Source organism: Vipera berus, assembly GCF_964194415.1.
Source record: "Vipera berus genome assembly, chromosome: 1".
NCBI lineage: Eukaryota > Metazoa > Chordata > Lepidosauria > Squamata > Viperidae > Vipera > Vipera berus.
In genome coordinates this window covers 353,418,455-353,436,008 of record NC_138202.1, presented here as the reverse complement: position 1 = coordinate 353,436,008, position 17,554 = coordinate 353,418,455, and the positions used below count along the sequence as shown (strand labels likewise).

Sequence of the window (17,554 nt, the reverse complement as noted above, 5' to 3'; positions counted from 1 at the left end):
AATAGAATAGAATAGAATAGAATAGAATAGAATAGAATAGAATAGGTTGGAAGGGACCTTGGAGGTCATCTAGTCCAGGCCCCTGCTCAAGCAGGAGAACCTATACCATTTCAGACAAATGGTTGTCCAATCTCTTCTTAAAAACTTCCAGTGTTAAAGCATTCACAACTTCTGGAGGCAGGTTGTTCCACTGGAACCAAAGAAGACGCCATGAAGCAACACCTCGTGAAGGTTGAGGCAATGTCCCAGATCTGTCTCAAGTCTTCTATGTCCCTCTGTTTACCAGTCCTCCAAACTCAACATACTAACGAACCGAGCTCAACAAGTTGGTATTTATCATTTGAAGAAATTAAGGGAAGAATATATTATGAATATTGGGGGTTTTTTAGAATGTTGATCATTAGGGTTTTACAATATTTTAAATGCACTGATGATGTTACCTAGTTTGGTAATGAAATGTCCGCAAGAAAACCAGCAACCTCAGAGAGTACCAAGGACTCCTCATTTCAACCCTGAGCTACAAATATTCTCTTCTATCAGATGTTTAAAAAATTGGTAGCACTTGCTTAAACTTGGGGAGAGGCGGTTATATTGTTGTTATCTCTGTTATTTTTTAAAAAAGTCGCTTTTGTTATAAATTTATTTGACATAATATTTTTGCAACTTTTCATTTATTTTTTTATTCCCCGTCCCTTTCCCCTTTTACATTTGTTTGCATTTTAATGGCTAGCTTTGAAAAAAGATGCCATGAAGAAAAACAAACAAGTATCTACAAGTACTGCTCCTTAACAGTGTCAACACAACAGTGCTGCATCTCACTTACTCAACAGCCCTACAACACACACACACACACAGACACACACACAGGCACACACACACACACAAAGAGGATTTCCTTAACCAGTTCTGGACCACCCACACAAAACTTCGAGGACCTCACCTTTCAGGATTCTTGGCTAAGATGTCTTTCACAAGAATCACTTACGGCAGGACTTTTGCAGACTGAGACTTTCACAAGGCGAAAAAAAAGCCTACAACTCAGTATTTCTGATTTCAGCTGTGTGGACTTCAACACCCAGAATTCTCAGTATAACCACAGCTGAGGATTCTGGGAGTCGGATGGTCTGGGAACCTTCTCCCATCAGTTGTGAAGGTAGCTGACAGATGTGGTATAATGCTTAAAGCAGAGATGTCCAACCTTAGCAACAACCTGTGAACTTCAACTCCCAGAATTCTCAGTATAGCCACAGCTGAGAATCCTGGGAGTCGGATGGTCTCGGAAGCTTCACCAATCGTTGTGAAAGTAATTGACAGATGACATATAGTGCTTGGTGTAGCTTAAACCTTGGCAACTTTAAGACCTGTGGACTTAGATTCCCAGAATTCCCATGCTGATGGATTTATGGACTTCAATTCGGAAATTGTAAATGCTCCAACACTGGAAGTTTTTAAGAAGAGACTGGACAACCATTTGTCTGAAATGGTACAGGGCAGGGGTAGGCAAGCTTGGCTCTCTTATGACTCATGGACTTCAACTCCCAGAATTCCTGAGCCAGCCATGCTGTGGAGAAAGGGAGACGTTTCCACGCTGAGCCATGCTGGCTCAGGAATTCTGGGAGTTGAAGTCCACGAGTCATAAAAGAGCCAAGGTTGCCTACCCCTAGTATATGGTTTCCTGCCTGAGCAAGGGGTTGGACTAGAAGACGCCCAAGGTCCCTTCCAACACTGTTGTTATTATTGTTATTATTATTTCCCAGAATTCAATTCTGGGAACTGAAGTCCATAAGTCTTAAAGTTGGCAAGATTGGACACCCCTGGATTAAAGTAAGACCCTGATGGCTGTTTTCTAGCTATGTCAAACAGATGAAGGGTACAAATAAGGGTCTTCTCCAAAGTTTACTTCCATTCGAACAATAGCAATAGCACTTAGACTTATACACCTGTCTAAGCGGTTTACAGAGTCAGCATATGGCACCCAACAATCTGGGTCCTCATTTTACTGGAAGGATGGAAGGCTGAGTCAACCTTGAGCCAGTCAGGATCGAACTGCTGGCAGCCGGCATTCAGCAGAAGTAGCTTGCAGTACTGCATTCTAACCACTGCGCCACCAATGCCAGCTAAGCAACTATCAATATTTTTTTACTGTCTATGGTGGAATCTCCAGTTAGAAATGGAGGCACTGAATTCTGTTCAACAGAGGCCAGCCAGATATTGCCACCTATTGTAGGACTGTCATCAACTGTGCCTTTGATACCTCAATCAGAAAGCATCAAATGACTGGTTCAAGCAAAGCATCAATTTGAGACTTTGTGCAATCCATCTGCCTGTGGCCTTTTCTGCAAATGTAGCAATAGCCTAAGATAAGCACTAGAAGGCAGTGCAAATCTCCCAGCCCGACGATGTTCAAAGGGGGAACTCAAACATGCTCAACCTGTTCCATCTCTGCCTACAGACAACCACACAAGTTGCAGCATGATGCATTACAATATCACCACATTTCCAGTTCTCGCTGTTGGTGATTAGCAATGATTTCAGTCTATGTGGACCCCTGTATTTATAAAAACGGTGATGCATAATTCTTACAAATGAGGACTAGTAGCTTAGCTTGTAAGCATCAAGAGACTAACCATGTTTTACAAATTGAAATAGGTCATACCATACGCACCAAGCTAAAAATGATAACAGACCCAAATGCCTACAGGTAATTTTTTACTTAGGACCATTCGTTTAGTGACAGTTCGACATTACAATGGCAATGAAAAAGGCGACTTACAGCCAGTCCTCCCACTTACGACCGTCGCAGCATCCCCACAGTCATGGTATCCTGGTTCGAGCACTTGGCAATCATGTATTTATGGTAGTCCTCGACTTGCAACTATTTGTTTAGTGACCTTTCGGAGTTACAATGGCACTCAACAAAGTGGCTTATGACTGTTTTTCACACGGCCATTGCAGCATCCCCAGGGTCACGTGATCAGAATTCAGAAGCTTGGCAATTGGTTCATTTTTACGACGGTTGCAGTGTCCTGGAGTCACATGAGCTCCTTTTGTGACCTTCTTACAATCAATGGGGAAGCCAGATTCACTTAACAACTGTGTTCTTAACAACCGCAATGATTCGCTTAACAACTGTGGCAAGAAAGGTCATAAAATGGGGCCAAATTCATTTAACAACTGTCTCGCTTAGCAACGGGAATTTTGGCCTCAAGAACGGTCGTAACTAGAGGACTAACTGTAGTTGCAGTGTCCTGCGGTCAGACGATCTCCATTTGCAACCTTCCCAGTCAGCTTCTGGCAAGTAAAGTTAATGGGGAAGCAGGAGTCACTTTATGACCATGGCAAAAAAAGGTTGTAAGACTGGGCTTAGTCACATGATGACTCACTTAACAACCACACCGCTTAGCACCAAAAAGTTGTAGACGTCTTAAAGTTGCCAAGGCTGAGAAACGGCTGGTTTAGAATCTGTTTCGATAAGAAGGCTAAGGTTATCAGCCTCAGCGGATAAGGTCTCTGCCATGAAAATACTTGTCAACGCTGGTAACGTTGGATGTTCTTGCTTTGACAACGTATGAATGAACGAATGAACCTTTATTATCAAAGTACAACACGTGAGATTGGCTGAGCCTCCCTTCGTGCCCCCAACACCAACTCACAGTGACAACAAACCTACCATCTTGTTACACCATGTGAGATGCAGCCATTGGCACAACAATATTGCTAACAGTGTGAGAACCAAGGTTCTCACCAATTTCTGTTGTGAAGTGAGGATTTATCAAGTGAATTTTGCCCCTTTTAACGACCTTTCTTACCACCCTTCTGAAGTGAATCACTGCAGCTGATCAAGTTAGTAACCTGGTTGTTAAGCTTCCCTATTGACTCTGCTTGTCAGAAGGCCGCAAAAGGGGATCACATGACTGCAACCATCATAAATACACGTCACTTGCCAAGCATCTGGATTTTGATCACGTGATCATGGGTAGTTTATCTGAGGCAATGACGAGAGAGAGTCGATGTCTTCGGTTCAAGGATTTATTAACTTAGCCCGGACGAAAACAGAACGATACAACGGCCTTATATAGGCAACTGTCAAACAAGTCAACGAATCAGGGACAGGTGTTTTCCCGCCGAGGGACCCTGTACCAATAATCAGCTGGCAGCTTTTGACATTTCCCCAGTGATAACGCATGCGCGTTGGGCTGGGGGAATCCTGTCAGCTGGCTGCCCTAGCAGCCGGGGTCGGAATAATCCAGCCGGCATTTTGACAGCTAGCGCCTGTCAGAGTATGCGGTCTAGGCGCATGCGTCATTTTGACAGCTTCGCGGCTGCCGCCCCTTTGACAGTCTGCGGCTTCTGCTGTTTGACAGCTCGCGGTCTGGAGCGCATGCGTGGCTTTTGACAGCTGTCAGAGCGGCCGCGTGGAGCGGTTTTGACAGCTCGGGGAGCGCGAATGCGTGTGCGCGTTTCCTTTGACAGCTGTCAGTGCGGCCACGTGGAGTGGCCTGTGACAGCTGTCATTTGTGGAATACGCTGCAATGGGGAACGCTGCAAAAGTTGTAACTGTGAAAAACGGTCATAACGTGCTTTTTTCAGTGCCCTCGTAACTTTGATCGGTCACTAACTGAACTGTTGTAAGTCAAGGATGCCTGTATCAACAACCTGACATATGCAGACAATACCTACCGGTCTAATAGCCGAATGTGAAGAGGAACTAAAGTGCCTCTTGAGGAGGGGGAAAGAGGAGAATGCAAAAGTTGGCTTGAAACTCCACCTTAAAAAAAAAAACTAAGATCACAGCATCCGGTCCGATCACTTCCTTTGCCAATAGAAGGGGAAGAAATGGGAACGGTGAGAGATTTTATTTTCTAGGGCTCCGAGATCACTGCAGGCGGCGACTGCAACCATGAAATTAAAAAGACGCTTGCTCCAGGGAAGGAAAGCTGTGGGAAACCTAGACAGCCTATTAAAAAGCAGAGACATCGCCTTGCTGACAAAGGTCCAAATAGGGTAGTCCTTGACTTACGACCACAATGGAGCCCAAACTTTCTGTTGTTCAGTGAAATATTTGCTAAATGAGTTTTGACCCATTTTACAACCTTTCTTGCCACAGTTGATAAGTGAATCACTGCAGTTGTTAAATTAGTAACGTGGTTATTTAGTGAAACTGGCTACCCCGTTGACTTTGCCGGGCAGAAGGTCGCAAAAGGGGATCACATGACCCCGAGACACTGCAACCATCGTAAATACGAGTCAGTTGCCAAGTGTCTGAATTTTGATCACGTAACTGTGGGGACTCTGCAAAGGTTGTAAGTGTGAAAAACGGTCATGTCACTTTTTCCAGGGTTGTTGTAACTTCGAACGGTCACTAAATGAATTGTCGTAAGGTGAGGACTACCTGTGTACTCAAAGCTATGGTTTTCCCAGTAGTCATGTATGGCTATCAGACTTGGACCATAAAGAAGGCTGAGAGCTGAAGAACAGATGCTTTTGAGTTGCTGGAATAGGGTATGTCTAGTTTAATGAAGAGAAGGACGAGGGGTGACATCATAGCAGTCTTCCAATATCTCAGGGGCTGCCCCAAAGAAGAGGGAGTCAAGCTATTCTCCAAAGCACCTGAAGGCAGGACAAGAAGCAACAGATGGAAACTAATCAAGGAGAGAAGCAACCTAGAACTAAGGAGAAACTTCCTGACAGTGAGAACAATTAATCAGTGGAACAACCTGCCTCCAGAAGCTGTGAATGCTCCAAGACTGGAAGTTTTGAAGAAGAGACTGGATAAGCATCCACCCACCCCCAACTCAACACTGATTCTGCAAACTGGGCAGCACACAGATTGAAAACATAAAATTTCTAAAAACAAAAGGTAAATATTATAGGGAGAGCAAACATATCCCAACCGGAGCAAACATTATACAGCAGAGGGACAACACACCCTGAAAAACAAACCAAAACAGATTTTCAGAGATTATTTTAAGGTTTACAAAGTTGGGGGCCGTCTGAAATTCCAGAGAGATGTTATTCAGAAGGCCACACCAGCACAGAAAGGGCTCACTTCCCAGACCTCATCAATGGATGGGACATGAAAACAAGGGTCCTCTGCAGGATTTTACAGGAGGGTCAGAAATAATAATAATTTAATAATAATAATAATTTTATTTGCATACCTCCCTTCTCCCGAAGGACTCAGGGCGGTGAACAGGGCAAACATATAAAAATACAAAGATACAAAAGTTAAAAAAGAATTAAACGAAATGCCCAAGCTAAAACAATAAGTAAATATATTTAAAACAACAATAAAATCCCAACCCATCCCCCATCAGGCCAGGCCGGCTTGTTCGAACAAATAAGTCTTCAGATCGCGTCGGAAGGAGCGAAGGTCGGGCGCCATCTGGACCTCAACCGGATGATGGGAGAGAGGCCAGTCCCTCAGAGAGAATAAGAATTGCAAGGGACCTTGGAGGTCTTCCTGTGCGAGCAAGAAACCTTATATCATTTCAGACAATCTTCTTCTTAAAAACCTCCAGTGTTGGAGCACCCACAACTTCATAAAAGCAAGTCGTTCCACTAATTAATCCTGTCAGGAAATTTCTCCTCAGTTCTAGGTTGCTTCTCTCCTTGATTAGTTTCCATCCATTGCTTTCTTGTCCTACCTTCAGGTGCCTTGGAGAATAGGTTGACCCCCCCCCTTCTATGTGGGAGCCCTTAGATATTGGAACACAGTTCCCCTAACCCTTCTTTTCATTAAACTAGATATATCCAACTCCTGTAAGCGGCTTTAAAGGTGATTAGAATCGTGAACTGATCCAGGAGCCAACTGGCAACCAATTCAGTTCCGATAGCAGAGGCGGTTATACCAAAATGCATCCATAGCTGCATGCATGGCTTTACACGCAGTCTTCAACTTACAACCATTTATTCAGTGACCAACTGAAGTTAAAACGGCACTGGGAAAAAGTGACCGATGACCGGTTTTCACACTTATGACCACTGCAACATCCCTGAGGTCACATGATCAACGGGCAACTGGCATGGTGGCTACGGTATGTCCCCGGGGTCCCGTGATCAGCTTTTGCAACCTTCTGACAAGCCAAGTCAGTGGGGAAGCCAGCTTCACTTAACGGCCCTTGTTACTAACTTAACGGCAGAGACTCACTTAACAGCGGTGGCAAGAAAGATCATAAAAACTCACTTAACAGCTGTTTTGCTTAGTAATGGAGGTTTAGGGCCCAATTGTGATCATACGTTGAGGACTACCTAAATTCTGAACCAACTGTAGCTTCCAAGGGGCAGCCCCATGTGGAGTGCTTTGCAATAATCAACCACAAAGTTACCCTGGTTCCTCTTTTAACTCTGCCACCAGATGCTATCACTCTTTCCCATACAGAATCACAGGCTCAAGCCTTCACCATGCCATGGCCAACTCAACAGGACCTCCCTTTGAGAGTCCAACTCAGAATAGATCTGAGTGACTTTATAGCAGGGCTTTTCAACTTTTTCACCCATTGTACCACTTTTAGCATATGGCAACATCCGAGTACAACCAGTCGCCTAGCAAGGTGTCAAAAACGATGACCCAAAAAAGGAAAAAAGGGATGAAGTACAGGTAGTTCTCAACTTACAACAGTTCACTTAGTGACTGTTCTAAGTTACAATGAAACTGAAAAAAGTGCCCCCCAAGCCACAGCCAAGCAAGACACCTGCCTGCCCACCCAGCGGCACTCTTCCTCTTGTCCGAGGTTTTCATTGTTGTGAGCATTTCTGTTGAGGATTGGCAGCGGGTGTGGGGTGTTTGGTTTTTATTCCACCCCCACCCCCCCGCTGCTGGGTGGTTGCAGCAGGTTTTGGTCACTTCACATGACCCTGGGACACTGTGACCGTCATAAATATGAATCAGTTGCCAAGCATCTGAATGTAAATCACAAGACCCTGGAGATGCTGCAACATTTCAGCTGATCGACGCTTCTTCTGGGCTCAGCAGAAACGCCAGGATCACTGCTGAGCTCCAGCTGGAGCCTGGCACTGATTCTGGCACTTCCGCTGAGTCCTGACAGCCCTGAAGAAGCACTGATCCTGGCGCTTCCACTGAGCCCTGACCGCACTGCAGCTCCAGCCATCTCTCACTCAGGCTTGTGTGGTGCTGCCATTCCTCTCCCCCGCTACCACTTTTCTAGGATGGTTGCATACCACCTGCCAGGTGCCAATGTACCACAGGTGGTACCCGTACCACTGGTTGAAAAGCCTTGCTTTATAGGACAAATTTTTAGAGCATTCATCACAGCAACCCTTGTGTGTGGTCACAAATTGCCAACAAGGGGTTGTGATTCCACGCCAGCCATTCCACGGCAGCTGAGTCTGAGGAATCAGAGGAGGAAGAGGAGGGACCTGGAGTGACATCAGAGTCAGAGGAAGGCTCCAAGACTTACAGTCGGATGAAGAGCCTGGCCCCTCTACTCACACTCAGGCTGAGACACAGCTGTGCTGGGAGCCTGAGTTGGACAGTGATGAAGAACAGTTGGGACAAATCCAGGATGCACGAAAGCGCAGGCAAGAGAAGCGATTAGGACAGAGGAATGCAATGGGGCGGCTCCAAAGGCAAAGGAGAAGGCCTTAGGAAGCCACGCCTTGGCTGCATTATAAAAGGGAAGGTGTGGGAGGTGCTGGTTGCCAAAGGCAACTGTTTGTGTGGAGGATCGAGTTTTTGTGGACTGTGTTTGTTTGCCTTGGACATTAACTCAGGTCTGTGAGAATAAAAGGGGTTGTTTTTTTCTTGCGGTTCCTGCCTGTTTTTTGGAAGAGGGGTTGCTCCTTGTGAGCATAACAAGGACTCACGTAGGCTGGGACAGAACACAAGGTACCTTAGATGGTGTTGACCTCTACCTCCAGTCTCCTCTTTTCTCTCCATTAGGGATAACAAAGGAGCAATTACATTCTGGCATGCCAGCTAAGGATCTCCTTGTCAGGCCCTTGAGAATCACTTCAATCCAGCGTCTCTCAAATTTTGTACTACTAGAAGAACCCTTGAAATAGTTTCCAACTTAGGGAACCGTACATAAAAGCTGTATCTACGATTCATGGCATACTAGCATGACCTGTAACCTGGAAATGTAATAGTTCTATACCGTGATGGGATTCAGCCGGTTCGCACCACTTCGGCAGAACCGGGAGCTAATTTTTTGTTGCCCAGGCCCAGAATGGACTTCCGGAAGCGGCATCCACACAGAGAACTGGTCGTTCACATATTCACATCTATTTGCGAACAAGCCCATCCGTGGATAAGGGGACCCTGAAATTTTTAACTGAGATAGCATGAAAAATGTACCACCCACCTCAACATTTTCATACATTTTAATTTTTTGCAATTAGCTTATTTGCAGGCGGGGCATTTTTCATGGTGCTTTAGTTAAAAAATAATTTAGGGTCTGCTTATCTGTGGATGAGCTGATCCGCAAGTATATATGGCAGTGTTTTCCCACCTGAACCAATTAAAGATATGTGGACTTCAACTCCCAGAATTCCCCAGCCAGCAGCATGACTGCAGTTTTTCCTGAAAACTCAAAATAAATGTCATGGTGTTTTTTTTATGAAACCGTCATAAAATGCAGTCATGTGACCATGGGGGAGAATTGTCAGAACTTTGAATCCAGGTCATAAGTGCCCCCCGTGGGTTCATCAGAAGTTTGAACAGTTGCCAAGCAACCAGTCATCAGTCAAGGACTACCTGTACAGCAGATTACCAGCACATTTATTCAAAGGTCAATTTTATAATGGCGATTGCTCTCAACAAATATTTTTAGATTGCTTCATGTTTTACATAAACAGAGATGTCACCATGAGGCAGATTTCCTCACCTGGTTGTTTTGCAGATTATGAACTTCAGTTCCCAGAATTCTCAGAAATTGCTTCACTGGATCAGGAATTCTGGGAATTGAAGTGTATATAATTGGAAAGGGCCCAAGACGGAGAAGGCTGGCAGAAGAGGCTAGAAATACTTATAGCATGATCTAAAAAGCACAGAACTGAGCAGGGATCAATTTGTGATTGCTTTTTTTCTGCAAAAAAAAATTCAGATAAATGTAAATACAATTGGAAGGGGTTTTAGAGATCATCCAATCCAGTTTCAATTACAGCATCTTTGACAAATGAATGTCCAACTTCTGTTTAGAACAGTGTTTCTCAAACTTGACAACTTGTGGACAGACTCCTGGCTGTGGAATTTTGGGAGTTGAAGTCCCTGCATCTTAAAGTTGCCAAGGTTAAGAAATTCTGGTTTATTTATTTGCATCCCACCTTTATTGTTTTTACAAATAACTCAATGTAACGAACATATCCAAACACAGTTTCCCCCTCCTGTTTTCCCCACAACAGCAGCCCTATGAGGTATGTTGGGCTGAGAGACAGGAACAATAGAAATAGAAATATAATAGAGTAGTATAGGATAGGATAGAAAGAAATATAATAGAGTAGGATAGGATAGGATAGGATAGGATAGGATAGGATAGGATAGGATAGGATAGGATAGGATAGTTGGAAGGGACCTTAGAGGTCATCTAGTCCAACCCCCTGCTCAGGCAGGAAACCCTATACCATTTCAGACAAATGGCTGTCCAATCTCTTCTTACAAACTTCCAGTGTTGGAGCACCCACAACTTCTGGAGGGAGGTTGTCCCACTGATTAATTGTTCTAACTGTCAGGAGGATTATCAAGATAATGAAGGCTCTGAGACCAACCTTATGAGGAATGGTTACAGGTAGTGCTTGATTTATAATCATTCGTTTAGTGACCGAAGTTACAACGGCACTGAAAAAAGTGACTTATGACCATTTTTCACACTTTTGACCATTGCAGCATCCGCATAGTCATGTGATCAAAATTCAGCTCGTATTTGTCACAATTGCAGTGTCCCGGGGTCATGTGATCACTTTTTGAGGCCTTCTGATAAGCAAAGTCAATGGGAAGCCAGATTAATTTAACAACTGTCTTACTAACTTAACAACTGCAGTGGTTCACTTAACATCTGTGGCAAGATAGGTCGTAAAATGGGGCAAAACTCACTTAACAACTGTCTCGCTTAGCAACAGATGTTTGAGGCTCAACTGTGGACATAAATCAAGGATTGCCTGTATTTATTTACTGAGTTAGATCTTTTTAATATATTTGATTTAAAAGGCACCCAACTCCATAAAACTATGTGGAATCAATATCAAGATGATGATATTATTACTAGAGAGTAATAGCAATATATATATATATATATATATATATAGCAAAAAAAAACCCTCACAGCCAACACACATTCAGGGGGAGGGCCTTCTCTGTGGGCGCCCCGGCTTTATGGAATCAGCTGCCGGTTGAGCTCCGGATGGCACCTGACCTTCGCTCCTTCCGACGCGGCCTGAAGACCTACCTATTTGAGCAAGCCGGCCTGGCCTGATGGGGGATGTGCTGGGGTTTTTATTGGGGATTTTTATTATTCTACTGTTTTTAGCTCGGGCTCTTATTTAATTCTTTTTTAATTTTTGTATTTTGTATTTTTATGTGCCCTGTTCACCGCCCTGAGTCCCTCGGGAGAAGGGCGGGATATAAATATAATAAAGATAAAGATAAAGATTAGTAAAGCTAAAAGAAAATGACATTTATAATTAAAATTGACACCAGCAATATTAATAAGAACAAAGCAAAAAGCAACATGCCAAAAGCAAAGAAATGGTCTAATCCAGGGGTCTTCAAACTTAGCCCTTTTATGATTTGTGGACTTCAACTCCCAGAATTTTTCAGCCACCTGGCCTAATCTAATGGATACTGCATCTTGCAAGAGAGGCTTATGTATCATCCTGGAAAAAAACCAATCTTTTAAAGTCTTTCTAAACAGTAAAAGAGACAGGGCCAACCAAAAATTTAAGGAGCAGGTGGAGAATTTTCCAAAGAGAAGGTATATCTCCTAGATCCCATCAGGTAACACTGCTTCTGGTTGGAAACCTGGAACTCATTCTGTTAATTTAATGTACAGTATATGCAGAATTTAACCTCAGTATAACCACCAAAAGCCACCAAAAATATATTAAGAGGACCTATGATAGCAATCTTCAAATATCTGAAACCTTATCATACAGAATTGGTAACAGACTTAAGATTAGAATCATTGAGTTTAAATTAGAAGGAAATAGAATCAGGCTAAACTTCAGAAATAAACTTCTCACTATCTTCTGGCATTGATGATGTTACCTAGTTTGGTAATGAAATGTCTGCAAAAAAACCACCTAGCTCAGAAAGCACTGAGGACCCCACACATCAGGAATAACTTCCTGATTATAGGAATTGTTACCTGGTAGAAAAAGAGGTGTAATCTCCTTTACCAATGGCTGGATGATCATCTATCAAAGATGTTCTGGTAGATCTTACACTGAACAGACTTTTGATTTTATAATTCAACAGCATCTTAAAACGTTATGCAGTATTATTCTCCTGTATCAGATGATGTTTAAATTCAACACGCATTCAACATTGGTTTGTTTTGTTTTTTACATTGTTAACTCACCCAGAGTCACCTTGTGATGAAATGGGCGGCAAATAAATTGAATTAAATAAATTCTCTACATCCACGTTTCTCACATGACCCCAGGATGCTGCAACCTTGCTTGCCAAGCACCTGAATTTTGATCATGTGAACCGTGGAGATGCCCCGATATACGAGCCCCGGTTGCTACAACACTTTTTCCAGTGCTGCTGTAAATTCAAGCGGTTGCTAAATGAATGGTTGTAAGTCAAGAACTACGTGTATACAGTTACAAATGAAAGCTATGAAATAATGTTTTATTTTGACGGATCCATTCAGTCAGTACTTGCTGCTTTATCACAGATAAAATAGGGAAAAGTATTGTTCGCTAGGCGGCAATCGGAGCCAGAATCTAAATTTTAATCTAAACTTCTGTCACAGGATTCGTATGTTTAAGCACATTATAGAGCCAAGTTTCCAACACTGTGATTAAGGTGCTGAAGCAGGAATACAGCAGGGGTGGGGAACCTTGGCTCTTTTATGACTTGTGGACTTCAACTCCCAGAGTTCTTGAGCCGGCATGGCTCAGCATGGAAACTTCTCCCTTTCTCCTCAGCATGGCTGGCTCAGGAATTCTGGGAGTTGAAGTCCACAAGTCATAAAAGAGCCAAGGTTCCCCACCCCTAAAACAGAGGAATCTAGCTCCCAATCCGCTTTCTGGCTTGGAGCGCCTTGTGCTATTTTGGGCCAGTCTCTTTCTCAGCAAAATCTACTTCACAAGGTTGTAGCTGTGGACACAAAATTAGAGAAGCGAATGTTATACGTATACGCTGTGGGGAAAGCAGGGTGGAACTCTAATAAATGAATCAATATTTTGATCACAGGCTTCATGGTTTTAATCTTTGCTTAATATTAATTAGTTTGATGCAATAACGAGGAGTCCTTGGTGCTCTCTGAGCTTGGTTGTTTTCTTGCTGTTACATTACCCAAACTAGGTAATATCATCAGTGCTAGAAGGGAGTGGATTTTTTGCTCTTTGTTTATATAAAATGAGAACCAACTCCAATCCCTACGAACACTGATGATGTTACCTAGTTTGGTAATGAAAGGTCTGTAAGAAAACAGCCAAATTCAGAGAGCACCAAGGATCCCTCATTTCAACCCTGAGCTTCAAATATTCTAATTTATTGATACAACAGTTCTAAGGAAGGAAAATTCCCAGAGTCTATGTCATAGCCTTGAGACTTCCCTGATTCTTGAAATTGCATTTTTTAAAATCCATGTCAAAGTAGATATTATTATTATTATTATTATTATTATTAATTATTTATTGAATTTTTATACCACCCTTCTCCCGAAGGACTCAGGGCGGTGAACAGGGCATATAAATAGAAATACAAAAGTTTTAAAAAGGATTAAATAATTGCCCAATTAAAACAATCAGAATATAAAACCCATTAAAACCCTAACGTTCCCCCATCAGGCCAGGCCAGCTTGTTCGAATAAATGGGTCTTTAACCCGCGCCGGAAGGAGCGAATATCCGGTGCCATCCAGAGCTCAACCGGCAGTTGGTTCCATAAAGCCGGGGCACCCACAGAGAAGGCCCTCCCCCTGGGGGCCACCAGCCGGCATTCTCTGACCGGAGGCACCCTGAGGAGGCCCTCTCTGTGGGAACGCACAGGGCGGAGGGGAGTCAACGCCGGCAGCAGGTGGTCCCCGAGGTATTCCGGACCCATGCCATGTAAGGACTTAAAAACCATCACCAAGACCTTGAACCTCACCCGGAAGACAACTGGTAGCCAATGCAGCTACCATTCTTCAACTCTCCCGTCACCAAACTGTCCGAGGCTCGTTGGTAATTCTGTTCAACAAATACATGAACGATGGTACCAAAAATGTTTATTCTGTCTATAATCTCTGGGATGATTCAAAAAGAAAATGAATTAAGCCGTGCATGACCACAGGTATAGGATGAAAAGCTTTGAAACTACTTAAGATGGATTGCAGTTGGTTGAGAATTGAATTATAAAGCCTGTGAATGTCAGAACAAACACATGAACAGATGTTTTTGCACTCAGGACAGATCATCTGGCTTCTGGAAAGATCTTAATCAAACCACTTTAATACACATTCCCATCCCTATCCACACAGATGTTTATATATTATTTCAGTTTGGGCATTTGGGAAGAACGCTCAGCATATTTCAAATCATTCCATGCCATAGAGAAAGAGAGAGGGAAAGAAAAAGAGAGAAAAAGAGGAGAGAGATGGAGAGAAAGAGAGACAGAAAGAGTAAAAAGAAAGAATGAGAAAAAAATAGAAAGAGCGGGGAAAAAGAGAAAGAGACAAAACAAAGTCCGACAAATTTTAGCTGATCTTGGAAATTTAAATCTTACACATGAAAGCCTTTGGGCCAGTCATTCTCTCTCAGTTCAACCTACCTCACGAGGTTGTTGTGGGAAAAACAGGAGGAGAAAGGAGAATTATGTATGTTCCTTGCCTTGAGTTACTTATAAAGTAATAAAGATGGAATAAAAATCTAATAAATAAGTAAGTTGAGACAAGCTGGATTTTCCTTGGAGATGTGGCTACCAAAAAACCCCCAGGGCTTTTGACTAAAAGAACAAAAGACAAGGAGCAAGGCTAAATTACTTTGATATTGCTGTCAAGAATAGATTATAGTCCCATTATCTTGAGTCCCCATCAAGGAACTCAACTCAAAAGACCCATTCTAGGTCCTTCTCTTGCTTTTTAATTCTGACCAGCAACCAGATCTATCAAAAGGATTGAGGCATAGGGGGAAAATATGCTGAGAAGATCATGAAAAGCCTGTGGCCAATTCTGTATCCCTGAAACACCGGTTGAGTGCTTTATTTTCTTGACTAACAGTTCTCCCTATTTTCTTCCTTTTGAAAGATCCCTTCCTCCATGGAGGTTTGAGAGCTGGGCCTTGATCCAATCTCTCAAAATCAATGCACCCACAACCTTCTGAAAGCAACGAATGGAGGAGGGCCTGTATCTGCAGCTCCCTAAAATCCCAAACAGCTTCTTGATCAGCAAGAAGACCCAGACTGAGGTTCCCTTATCGTTTAGGAACAGCGCAATCAAGCACAACAGAGGGAAGACACTTCAAAGGCTTTAAAAGCAGGATTTCTCAAGTGAAGATGTGTGAACTTCAACTCCCAGAGTTCCTCAGCCAGCCTGCACCCTGGGGAATTCTGGGAGTTGATGTCCACACATATTACAAGTTGAGGAACACTGCCTTAAAAGTACGAAGGGGGAGAGGGGAAACGATCTTGACTTTCCCCCATTTTACTTTCTTTCAGGCTGTCTGACTACAATTTCACCATCCGCATCAGTTCCCAAATGGGTCGGCTTATTTACATAGGGTTGTTCAACAACCACTTGTACCGCTGCTCCTCTGGGGGTGGAGAACAAGCTTTGTGGCGACTTTTCCTTCCCGGATTCCCGGTTCCCACGTTTCACAAGGGCACCCCCCCACACCTCTCTCTCTCTCTCTCTCTCTCTCTCTCTCTCTCTCACACACACACACACACACACACACACACACGATCCCCCAAGCCGTCAACCCAAACTCGCCCAGCTTAGGCACCAGATCGTACCGAGCAGCTGTTTCTTCCTAAACCTGGAGGAGGACCTCTTTGATGGAGGAGGAAAAGGATCACGAGCTAGTTGGGAGATCTCTCCAGGAGTCTCCCCGATCGATCTGGATCCCCGGCGTCCCTTGAGAGGGATCCGGTGCCAGAGACCCCCCTGCTTCGGGGCCCCTAAAGAGCTGAGTCTGTAACGGGAAAGGCGAGCCGGGCGGAATGAAACAAAAGGCGGAAAGAGGGAAGGAAAGAGAGGGAGAGACGGGAGGGCTCCCCCATTCAGAGATGGGGAGGAGGAGGGGGGGTGAGTCCCCCATGACCCCGATCCTTCCATAGCGCCTAAAGGGGGCGCCCCTTCTGGCCCAGAAGGCTGCTCACCTGAAGGCGCTGGCGGGCCACAAGCGGGGATCCCCTCCGGGCGCTCCGGGCCTGACGCAGCAAGCGGCGGATACTCTGGCGGGTGGCGTGGACGAGGCGGCGGGCAGGCGCTCTCCCATTCAGCGGGAGCGCATGGGTCCGAGAGCCCGGCCGCTGGCAAGCTCCTCCTGCTGGCTCCCACTCTGCAAATGCCAAACCCGGCCGGTTCCCCGCGATCTCCCGGGATCCCTTCGCCGGCAACCTTCCGCGGGCAGCATCCCTCCCGGACCTGCGGGCTACGGGGCAGGTTACTCCAGGTCAATCCCCTCTAACCCCTCCCCGGCCGCCTCTCTCTCTCTCTCTCTCTCTCTCTCAACCCCCCCCCCCTCTCCGCGCCTCCCCAACCCATTTCCCCGTCCCCGGCGCAGCCACACGCGCTCTCCCCATTGGCGCAGCGCTCTCACCCCAAGCCGTGGGCGTCACCAATCAGGCCAGCTCTGGCGGGGGGAGGAGCCAATCAGGAGACGGCAGTGGCCTGAGCGGATCGCTCCCCCCTCCCCCCGCGCCTTGGTTCTTGGGGGGAATCCACCAGGAATGAGTTTTCGCTGCTGTCCGGATCTGGCTGGAGCTGCGCTGCGCGTCCCCAGAAGCGGCTGGGGAACTGGCAGCAACCTCTGCCACCGCTGGGAGAGGGTGTGTGTATAGAGCAGGGGTCTTCAAACTGGGCCCTTTTATGACTTGTGGACTTCAACTCCCAGAATTCCTCAGCCAGGCATGCGCCTGGCTGAGGAATTCTGGGAGTTGAAGTCCACAAGTCATAAAAGGGCCCAGTTTGAAGACCCCTGGTATAGAGGGTGCCCTCCCCACACACACACACACACAAACACACACAAGTGGAGGGACGGCCCCAGGCGCCCCAATGCATGGGTGGCAGCTGAGCCTCGTTTGCACAAAAGATGGAGCGTGGCAATTGTGTTCCGTCGGAGGTACGCTGTCTCGTGTCAAGCTTGACACGGCTACGTTTCCAATATCCGGACTTCGAGGGGGACCCTTGGTACTCTGTTCTCTTGCAGACGTTTCAGTACCCAACTAGG

At 45.0% G+C, this 17,554-nt stretch overlaps 1 protein-coding gene across 1 annotated transcript in view; it reads right to left on the bottom strand.

Annotated features, from left to right (window-relative positions):
• Positions 1 to 16,800, bottom strand: part of ACACA (acetyl-CoA carboxylase alpha) — a 254,747-nt gene extending 237,947 nt beyond the window's left edge. Inside the window, exon 1 of the mRNA XM_081313199.1 lies at positions 16,482 to 16,800. Coding sequence (XP_081169325.1) covers positions 16,482 to 16,600 — 119 coding nt within the window. The 5' untranslated portion in view covers positions 16,601 to 16,800. The remainder of the gene's footprint in view (positions 1 to 16,481) is intronic.
• Between the last annotated feature and the right edge of the window lie 754 nt (positions 16,801 to 17,554).